The 10,502-nt window shown below is 55.1% G+C and overlaps 1 protein-coding gene across 1 annotated transcript in view; it reads left to right on the top strand.

The window, feature by feature from the left end:
• The window catches only part of ARHGEF11 (Rho guanine nucleotide exchange factor 11), a 37,110-nt gene continuing 26,608 nt past the window's right edge, over positions 1-10,502 (top strand). The window contains exons 1-8 of the mRNA XM_059490480.1: positions 1-211; positions 4,882-4,976; positions 5,488-5,586; positions 6,153-6,202; positions 6,515-6,572; positions 7,208-7,344; positions 8,880-8,951; positions 9,842-9,970. Of these exons, the coding sequence (XP_059346463.1) occupies positions 180-211; positions 4,882-4,976; positions 5,488-5,586; positions 6,153-6,202; positions 6,515-6,572; positions 7,208-7,344; positions 8,880-8,951; positions 9,842-9,970 (672 nt within the window). The 5' untranslated portion in view covers positions 1-179. The remainder of the gene's footprint in view (positions 212-4,881; positions 4,977-5,487; positions 5,587-6,152; positions 6,203-6,514; positions 6,573-7,207; positions 7,345-8,879; positions 8,952-9,841; positions 9,971-10,502) is intronic.

Below are 10,502 nucleotides of genomic sequence, written 5' to 3'. Positions count from 1 at the left end.
GGGGAGCCCCGCTCGGCCGGGCCGGCACCGAACCGCAGCCCGGGGGCTTCGCTCGGGGCCCCGCGGGGCTCGCTCGGGGCCCCCCGAGGCCGCCGCCGCAGCCGCCGCGGCCGGGCATGGTGGCGGGGCCGGCCGGAGCGGGGCGGCGGCTCCGGGCGCTGCCCTGACCGAGCTCCACCATGAGCGTGAGGCCTCCGCAGGCCCCGGACAGGTACGGGCTGAGGGGCGACCCCGGAGCGGGGGGAAAGGGGGGAAAAGCGGGGAAAGGGGCACGGGGATCGGCCTGAGGGGGAGAGCCCGCCGCCTTTGGGGAGGGGGGGGACGCGGGTTTGGGGCGAAATCGGGCGGGTTTGGGGCTGCGGGGAGCGGGGAGGGGGCTCGGCTGGACCGAGGGGGGAGAGCGGCGGTTTGGGGTGAAATTCGGGGGTTTTGGGGTGAAATTCCTAGGTTTGGGGTGAAATTCGGCGGTTTGGGGTGAAATTCGGGGGTTTTGGGGTGAAATTCGGCGGTTTTGGGGTGAAATTCGGCGGTTTTGGGGAGCGGGGAGGGGGCTCGGCTGGACCGAGGTGGGAGAGCGGCGGTTTGGGGGAAATTCGGCGGTTTTGGGAGGAAATTCGGCGGTTTTGGGGCTCATGGGAGGGGGCTCGGCTCGTGCTGGAGCCCACAGCCGGTCCCTGCAGGGATTTGGGGTGAAACGCCGGGATTTGGGGCGTTTTGGGGTGAAACGCTGAGATTTGGGGGGAAATGCCGGGATTTGGGGTGTTTTGGGGGTGAAATTCGGGGATTTGGGGTGTTTTGGGGTGAAATGCTGAGATTTGGGGTGTTTTGGGGTGAAACGCTGAGATTTGGGGTGTTTTGGGGTGAAATTCGGGGATTTGGGGTGTTTTGGGGTGAAATTCGGGGATTTTGGGGCTCTGGGAGGGGGCTCAGCCTGGTCTGCACCTCCTGCCCCACGTCTTGGGGGAAAAGCAGTGATTTGGGGTGAAAATCTGAGATTTTGGGGCTCTGGAGGTTCAGGAGGAGGGATTTGGATCAGGGTGGAGCTCCTGCCCTGTCCCTGCGGTGCTTTGGGGTGAAATTGTGGGATTTTGGGGTGAAATTGTGGGATTTTGGGGTGACATTGTGGGATTTTGGGGTGACATTCTGTGATTTTGGGGTGAAACTCCGGGATTTTGGGGGTTTGGGGGATCTGGGAGGGGGCTCAGCTAGTCCTGGAGCCCTCACCCCATTCCTTGGGGGAAAAGACGGGAATTTGGGATGAAATTCTGGGATTTTGGGATTTCTGGGGGGCTCAGCTCAGCCCTGGGCCCCCCACCCCATCCTTGCAGCATTTTGGGATAAAACTCCCGGATTTTGGGGAGTGTGGGGGGAATATCCCAAACCTTTCTGATTTCTGGGATGTTTCCAGTGTCCCTCACTGGGAATTGGCTTTTTCCTGTTTGTTTTGCTCCATTTTAAACCAGATTTGGGATGTTTTTTTTTTTTTTTTTTTTTTGTGGGATAAACCCTTGGAAAACCCTGGCAGGTTTTTCTGGGACAGACTCGGGAATTTTGCTGAGGATTCCTGGGTCGGGATCCCTGCCGCAGCCACGGCATTTCCCACGCACGGATTTGGGTGGAAAACGAGGAGTTTGGGGCCCTGGGAGAGAAGCAGATCCCAGGAATTTCTGGGATCGTTTTCCCACCAAATTCCATGGGGATTTTCTCTGCTTTTTCCGTCCCAAAGAATTCCAGAATTCCCTGGCCTGGTTTATTTGGGATTCCTGGATTTTATCCCAGGTTATTCCATGGATTTCTATCCCTGGGATTGGAATTACGGTGGGATTTTCTGGGATTTAAGGATCTTTCCCATCCCCAAAGAATTCCAGTATTTATGGGTTGGATTATTTGGGATTTCAGGGATAAATCCCGGATTTTATCCCAGGTTATTCCATGGATCTCCAGGATGGTCCCACCCAATTAAGGTGGGATTTTCTGGGATTTAAGGATCTTTCCCATCCCCAAGAATTCCTGGGTTTATGGGTTGGATTATTTGGGATTCCAGGGGTGAATCCTGGGTTTTATCCCGTGGGTTTCCACCCCTGGGATCGCAATCAGGGTGGGATTTTCGGGGATTTAAGGGTCTTTCCCCATCCCAAAGAATTCCAGGGTTCCCTGGCTGGGTTTATTTGGGATTTCAGGGGTAAATCCTGTGTGTTCCCCCAGGGCAGGGAATTTCAGGGTTGGGAATTCCCGGTGGAACCGGTCCCGCCGCCCTTCCCGCTTTTTGCTTTTCCAGGAGTGGCTCCCGTTAATCATTACCTGACCAGGAGCCGCTTCCTGCGCAATTCCCGCGCAGAATTTCCCGGAAAAACAAAACCAAACTGGGAAAAATCCCCGATTTCCAACGTCCGGGATCGCTCCGGGCGCTGGGATCCCTTCCCAGAAAAGGGTTTGGGGTTCCCAGCTGGAAAATCCCGTGGAAACCTGCGATAAACCAGAGTTGAAAGCAGGAAAAATAGGGAAAAAATCCTGTTTTTCCAGCATTCCTGGCCAGTGGGTTCCTACGTAAAACAGGATTGGAATTCCCAGTGGAATCCTATGGAAACCTGGGGTAAACCGGGGTTGAAAGCAGGAAAAATGGGAAAAATTCCCTTTTCCCATCATTTCTGCCCTTCCCACACTGGAGTTGGGATTCCCAGCTGGAAAATCCCATGGAAACCAGGGATAAACCATGTTTGAAATAGGCAAAATGGGGAAAATTCCCTTTTCTTAACATTTCTGGCCACTGGCTTCCTACCTAAAGCAGGATTGGAATTGCCAGTGGAATCCTATGGAAACCAGGGATAAACCATGTTTGAAATAGGCAAAATGGGGAAAATTCCCTTTTCCCAACATTTCTGTCCTCTCAATTCCCTCACGCCAAGGTGTTCCAAGGAAAAGCTGAATTCCAGGGGAACGGAGCAGACCTGGAGAGTTTTCCACATAAAGTTCCCAAGTGGTTTTTATTGGGATAATCCCGCAATTCCCGGATTTTCCCTGAATCCCAAACCTTTCCAAGCTGTTCCCAACCCCTCCCCGCCATTCCCAGTTTTTATTTTTGGGGATCTGGGAATCCCAAAAGGAGCCAGAATTCCCAAAATCCCCCCAAATTTTCATGGGAAAAACCCCGAATTCCCAGATCCCACAGGGAACGGGAACGTGGGAATTCCGTCCCTTCTATTCCCAAATTCCATGAAAACTCCCAGGGAAATTTTTTATTTTTAGTTTTTATTTTTATTTTTATTTTTAGATTTAGTTTATTTTATTTTATTTTTATTTTTATTTTTATTTTTATTTTTATTTTTATTTTTATTTTTATTTCTTTTCCCCCCGCATTGCGAGGGCGGCCGCCGAGTCCCGGCAGGAATTCCGGGCGTTGGGAATTTTCTCTCCCTGGGTTTGCAACATTTGGTTCTTCCCCCGCTGCCAGCCCGGGGGCTGCGGCTCCGCTGCCCTGCCTGCAGAGGAGCAGCAGGGAAAAACGCAGAGAAATCCGGATTTTGCACATTTCTACAGCTCTGAGCCCCGGCTTGTCCTGGGTTCCCGTGGGGTTTTCCAGCTGGGAATTCCGATTCCGGCGTGGGAAGGAACCCAGGCGTCAGGGATGTTGGGAAATGGGAATTTTTTTCCCCCATTTTTCCTGCTTTAAATGTGGTTCATCCCAGATTTTGGTGGATTTTCCAGCTGGGAATTCCAGTTCCAATGTGGGAAGGAACCCAGGGGTCAGGAATTTTGGGAAATGGGATTTTTCCCCATTTTTCCTGCTTTAAACGTGGTTTATCCTGGGTTTCCATAGGATTTTCCAGCTGGGAATTCCAAACCTGCTGTGGGAAGGAACCCAGTGGGCAGAAATGTTGGGAAATGGGAATTTCTTCCCATTCTAATCTCCAGTTTTTTGGGAATTTTTGGGAATTTTTGAATTTTGGGAGCTGGGAAGGAGCCCAATGTGCAGAAATGTTGGGAAAAGGGAATTTTTTCCCCATTCCAAGCTGAATTTTTTGGGAATTTTGGATTTTTGAGAGCAGGGAAGGGCGGGCAGGGCTGGGGTCCCTCCGGAGGCGCCCCTGGAATTTTGGGAATTTTGGGAATTTTTATTGTGGGAATTATTGTAGGAGTTATTGTGGGAATGGCCGTGGCCGGGCCGCCCCCGAGGCAATTAAGGAGCTTTAATTAAGCCGAATTAAACGAGTTTTTTATAGCCTGGTTAAGCCCCGGCTGTCCTGGCAGTGCCCAGGGGCCGTGTCCGTCTGTCCTGGGCCGTGTCCGTCTGTCCTGGCGGTGCCCAGCGGTCACTCTGGCTGTCCAGTGGGTGCCCAGTGGTCACTCTGTCTGTCCTGGCGGTGCCCAGCGGTCACTCCGGCCGTTGCCATTGCCCATTCCCGTGTCCGTGTGTCCTGGCGCTGCCCAGCGGTCACTCCGGCCGTTGCCATTGCCCATTCCCGTGTCCGTGTGTCCTGGCGCTGCCCAGCGGTCACTCCGGCCGTTGCCATTGCCCATTCCCGTGTCTGTCTGTCCTGGCGCTGCCCAGCGGTCACTCCGGCCGTTCCCCGTTGCCCATTCCTGTGTCTGGCTGTCCTGGCAGTGCCCAGCGGTCACTCTGTCTGTCCTGGCGCTGCCCAGCGGTCACTCCGGCCGTTCCCCGTTGCCCATTCCTGTGTCTGGCTGTCCTGGCAGTGCCCAGCGGTCACTCTGTCTGTCCTGGCGGTGCCCAGTGGTCACTCCGGCCGTTCCCCATTGCCATGTCCGTCTGTCCTGGGTCGTGTCCGTGTGTCCTGGCGCTGCCCAGCGGTCGCTCCGGCCGCTGCCCGTTGCCGTGTCCGTGTGTCCCGAGCCGTGTCCGTGTGTCCCCGTTCCCCCCAGGTTGAGCAGCCTCTCCTCGGCCCTGGGCGAGGCCCCCGCGGAGCGAAGGTCGCCCGGGCACCCGCGGCCGCCCCCGGACAGCAGCGACAGCACAGGTGGGAGTCGGGCACTCTGGGGCACTCAGGGGTCACTCTGGGGCACTCTGGGGCACTCTGGGGCACTCAGGGGCACTCTGGGGTCACTCTGGGGCACTCTGTGGTCACTCGGGGCACTCTGGGGTCACTCAGGGCCAGGGTGTGGGTCCAGATCTTCCTGCGCTCTTGGAAATTTGGGATTTGGGATTTGGGGTCCCACAAGGGGGAATGGGGGGCTTGGGCGTCCAGGGTGGCCACAGGAGCTGGTGGTCAGGGGTAGACAGTGGCCATGGGGTCAGGGCTGGACAGTGACCACGGGGTCAGAAGTGGACAGTGGCCACAGGGTCAGGGCTGGACAGTGACCACGGGGTCAGGGGTGGGCAGTGACCCCAAGGCCCTGCAGGCCCTGGAACTGGGGGGGTTCCTCAGAGCCAAAGCCGGAGTCCAGAGCCTCACTGCCTCCTCTCGCTCCTGTCCCTCTGTCTGTGTGTGTGTCCGTGTGTCCGTGTGTCTGTCCGTGTCGGCGTGGCAGGGCTGGTGCAGCGCTGCGTGATCATCCAGCGGGACCAGCATGGCTTCGGCTTCACCGTCAGCGGCGACCGCGTGGTGCTCGTGCAGTCCGTGCGGCCCGGTGCGAGCGGGGTGGGCACGGGGGTGGGCACTGCTGGGCACGGGGGTGGACATGGGGGTGGGCACTGCTGGGCACGGGGGTGGACAGGCTGGACACGGGGATGGACATGGGGGTGGACACGGGGATGGACAGGCTGGACACTGGGATGGATGCTGCTGGGCATGGGGATGGACACTGATGGACACTGGGGTGGACAGGCTGGACACTGGGGTGGACATGGGGATGGACACTGGGATGGACAGGCTGGACAATCGCCAGGGGTCTCCTCATCCATCCTCAGCCTCAGCCTGGGGGAGAAAATGGGAAGAGAAAGGAGAAAAATGGGGGAGAAAACGGAGAAAAATGGGGGAGAAAATGGCGGGAAAATGAGGGGAACATGGTGGGGAAATGGGGGAGAGAAAAATGGCAGGAAAATGTGGGAGAACTGTGGGGAAAACGTGGGAGAAACGGGGTTTTCCTTGGAAATGTCCCAGTTTTGGGTGGTTTTGGGGGCCGGGGGGGTTGGAGAGCCCCCGTGGAAGGTTCCAGAGTCGCTCTGGGGCCTGCCCTGACCCTGCTGTGCGCAGGTGGGGCTGCCATGAGGGCCGGCGTGCAGGAGGGCGACCGCATCCTCAAGGTGGGCGCTCCCGGATCCCGGGAAATTCCCAATTCCCGGGAAATTCCCATTTTCCCATCCCTTTCCCACATTCCTGGGGTAAATTCCCATTTTCCCATCCCTTTCCCACATTCCCGGGGTAAATTCCCGTTTCCCATCCCTTTCCACATTCCCGGGGTAAATTCCCGTTTCCCATCCCTTTCCACATTCCCGGGGTAAATTCCCGTTTCCCAGCCCTTTCCCACATTCCCGGGGTAAATTCCCGTTTCCCAGCCCTTTCCCACATTCCCGGGGTAAATTCCCATTTTCCCAGCCCTTTCCCGGCCATTGCAGGTGAACGGGACGATGGTGACCAACAGCTCCCACCTGGAGGTGGTGAAGTTGATCAAGTGTGAGTTCCTGGGAATTCTGTTCCCATTCCCCGGGAAAACATGGACCTGGGGCAGGGGGAGGACGTTTTCCAGCCGTCAGGAATTCTGGAAGTGTTTCCAGCCCCAGACTTTCCCTGGAATTTTTCCCCTGTGGATTTTCCCCGCAATCCCAGCTCACATTTCCCCATTATCCCAGACTTTGCCCGGAATTTTTCCCCTGTGGATTTTCCCTGCAATCCCAGTTGACATTTCCCCATTATGCCAGACTTTCCCTGGAATTTTTCCCCTGTGGATTTTCCCTGCAATCCCAGTTGACATTTCCCCATTATCCCAGACCTTCCCTGGGATTTTTCCCTGTGGATTTTCCCCGCAGTCCCAGCTCACATTTCCCCATTATCCCAGACTTTCCCTGGGATTTTTCCCTGTGGATTTTCCCTGCAATCCCTCCTCGCATTTCCCCATTATCCCAGACCTTCCCTGGGATTTTCCCCTGTGGATTTTCCCCACGGTCCCAGCTCACATTTCCCCATTATCCCAGACTTTCTCTGGAATTTTTCCCTGTGGATTTTCCCCGCGGTCCCAGCTCACCTGCCCCCGTTACCGCAGACGTTCCCCGGCTTGCCCCCGACATTCCCGTGTCCTGTTCCGTTCCCAGCCGGTGCCTACGTGGCGCTGACCCTGCTGGGGTCCCCGCCCGGATCCGCCGCAGTGCCGGGGTCCCAGCCCGAGCCGGAGCCCCCGGGGGGTCCCCAGGGGCCCCCCCAGCGCATCACGGAGCCGCGGCCCCTGCAGGTGAGGCGCGGTCCAGGGGCGTCCGGGAATGACGGGGGGACACCGGGATTGCAGAGGGGTCCTGGGATTCCCTCAGGTGTGACCCCAAAACTCCCCCAGGAGATCCCGGAATTCCCTGAGGGGATCCCAAGCCGCTCATGCCATCCCATTTTCCCGTTATTGCCATTATTCCCTTTATTCCCGTTCCTGCTCCTGTTTCCATTCCCATTATTCCCGTTCCCGTCATTCCCATTCCCATCACCATTCCCATTATTCCCACATTACCCATTAATTCCGCTGTTCCCCCCATTCCCATAATCCTGTCATTCTCATTCCCATTTCCCCATTCCTGTTGTTATTCCTGTTATTCCCGTTGTCACTCCCGTCATTCCTGTTATTCCCATTGTCATTCCCGTTATTCCCATGGTTAATCCCATTGTCATTCCCATTATTCCCATTGTCATTCCCATTGTCGTTCCCATTGTCATTCTCGTTATTCCCATTGTCATTCCCGCTGTCATTCCCACTGTCATTCCTGTTATTCCCATTGTCGTTCCCGTTATTCCCATTGTCATTCCCATTGTTCCCATTGTCAATCCCATTGTCATTCCTGTTATTCCCATTGTCATTCCCGTTATTGCCATTGTTAATCCCATTGTCATTCCCGCTGTCATTCCCGCTGTCATTCCCGTTATTCCCATTGTCATTCCCGTTATTGCCATTGTTAATCCCATTGTCATTCCCGTTGTCATTCCCGCTGTCATTCCCGCTGTCATTCCTGTTATTCCCATTGTCATTCCCATTATTCCCATTGTTAATCCCATTGTCATTCCTGTTATTCCCATTGTCATTCCTGTTAATCCCATTGTCATTCCCGCTGTCATTCCCGCTGTCATTCCTGTTATTCCCATTGTCATTCCCGTTGTCATTCCCGCTGTCATTCCCGCTGTCATTCCTGTCATTCCCGCTGTCATTCCCATTGTCATTCCCGCTGTCATTCCCGCTGTCATTCCTGTTATTCCCATTGTCATTCCCATTATTCCCATTGTTAATCCCATTGTCATTCCTGTTATTCCCATTGTCATTCCTGTTAATCCCATTGTCATTCCCGCTGTCATTCCCATTGTCATTCCCGCTGTCATTCCCGCTGTCATTCCCGCTGTCATTCCTGTTATTCCCATTGTCATTCCCTTTGTTCCCATTGTTAATCCCATTGTCATTCCCGCTGTCATTCCCGCTGTCATTCCCGTTATTCCCATTGTCATTCCCGTTATTGCCATTGTTAATCCCATTGTCATTCCCCACTGTCATTCCTATTATTCCTGTTGTTATTCCTGTTATTCCCGTTGTCATTCCCATCATTCCTGTTATTCCCATTGTCATTCTCATTATTCCCATTGTCATTCCTGCTGTCATTCCCGCTGTCATTCCCGTTATTCCCATTGTCATTCCCGTTATTCCCATTGTCATTCCCATTGTTCCCATTGTTAATCCCATTGTCATTCCCGCTGTCATTCCCGCTGTCGTTCCCGTTATCCCACCCTGTGGCCCTGCAGGACCCCGAGGTGCAGAAGCACGCGGCGCAGATCCTGCGCAACATGCTGCGCCAGGAGGAGGCCGAGTTCCAGGTACTCCCACCTTTCCCATTTTCCCACTTTTTTCCCTTTCTTTTCCTCCTCTTCTTTTTCTACTTCTCCCAGAAAACCCCGGGAAAATCCCAGGAAAACCCCTGTAACCCCATCCCTCAATCCCTGGATCTGCCACGCTGCGAATTCGTTTTGATTTTTCTGCGGATTTTTTTTTTTTGGGGGGGGGTTTTATGGGTGCTTTCCTGGGTTTCCCTGGGAATGCTGCTGGGAATTCCCTCTCTGTTTCTGGGGTGTTTTCCCTGGGAGCGCTGTCAGAATTCCATGTGTGTTTTTTGTGTGTCTTCCCGTATTTCCCTGGGAACCCTGATGGAATTCCCTGTCTGCTTTTGGGCTGTTTCAGGGCTGGTTTTGGTGTGTTTCCCCTGTGAACCCTGATGGAATTCCCTGTCTGCTTTTGGGCTGTTTTGGGGCTGTTTTCCCTGTGAACCCTGCTGTAATTCCCTGTCTGTTTCTGGGCTGGTTTTGGACTGTTTTTGTGCTGTTTCCCTGTGAGCCCTGTCAGAATTCCCTGTGTGTTTTTGGGGCTGGTTTTGGGCTGTTTCTGGGCTGGTTTTGGGTTGGTTTTGGGCTGTTTTTGGGCTGTTTTTCCCTGTGAGCACTGTCAGAACTCCCTGTCTGTTTTTGGGCTGGTTTTGGGCTGGTTTTGTGCTGTTTTTCCTTGAACCCTGCTGTAATTCCCTGTCTGGTTTTGGGCTGTTTTCGGGCTCTTTTCAGGCTGGTTCTGGGCTGTTTCTGGGCTGTTTTCAGGCTGGTTTTGGGCTGTTTTCGGGCTGGTTTTGGGCTGTTTTTGGGGCTGGTTTTGGGCTGTTTGTTTCTGGCCTGTTTTCCCTGTGAACCCTGCCGTGATTCCCCGTCTCTCTGTGTCCCAGCGTTTCCAGGAGCTGCTGCAGCGGCAGCCGGGCGCGGGCGCGGCGCTGGAGGAGCAGCTGGAGGGGGCGCGGCGCCGGCTGAGCCAGCTGCAGCTCAAGGTGCTGCAGGAGACGCGGGGCGCATCCCCGGTACGGAACGGAACGGGAAATGATCCGGGAAAATAGCCGGGAATGTGCAGGGGTGGGTCCGGCTGAGCCAGCTGCAGCTCACGGTGCTGCAGGAGACGCGGGGCACATCCCCGGTACGGAACGGAACGGAACGGGATGGAAACGATCCGGGAATGACCCGGGAATGTGCAGGGGTGGGTCCGGCTGAGCCAGCTGCAGCTCAAGGTGCTGCAGGAGACGCGGGGCGCATCCCCGGTACGGAACGGAACGGGAAATGATCCGGGAAAATAGCCGGGAATGACCCGGGAATGACCCGGGAATGGGTGCAGGAATGTACAGAATGGACCGGGATGGATATGGGGATCTACAGGGGAAAAAAATCAGGAGTGAATATGGGAACGTGTGGGAGAACACCTGGGAATGATCCTGGGAATGATCCTGGGAATGTGCGGGAATGGATCTGGGAATGAATATGGGAATGTGCAGGAAAATATCTGGGAATGATCCTGGGAATGTACGGGGATGGATCTGGGAATGATCCAGGAATGATCCG

This window comes from Ammospiza nelsoni, chromosome 28 (assembly GCF_027579445.1).
Source record: "Ammospiza nelsoni isolate bAmmNel1 chromosome 28, bAmmNel1.pri, whole genome shotgun sequence".
NCBI classification, from domain to species: Eukaryota; Metazoa; Chordata; class Aves; order Passeriformes; family Passerellidae; genus Ammospiza; species Ammospiza nelsoni.
This window is presented reverse-complemented; position numbering and strand designations above follow the sequence as displayed.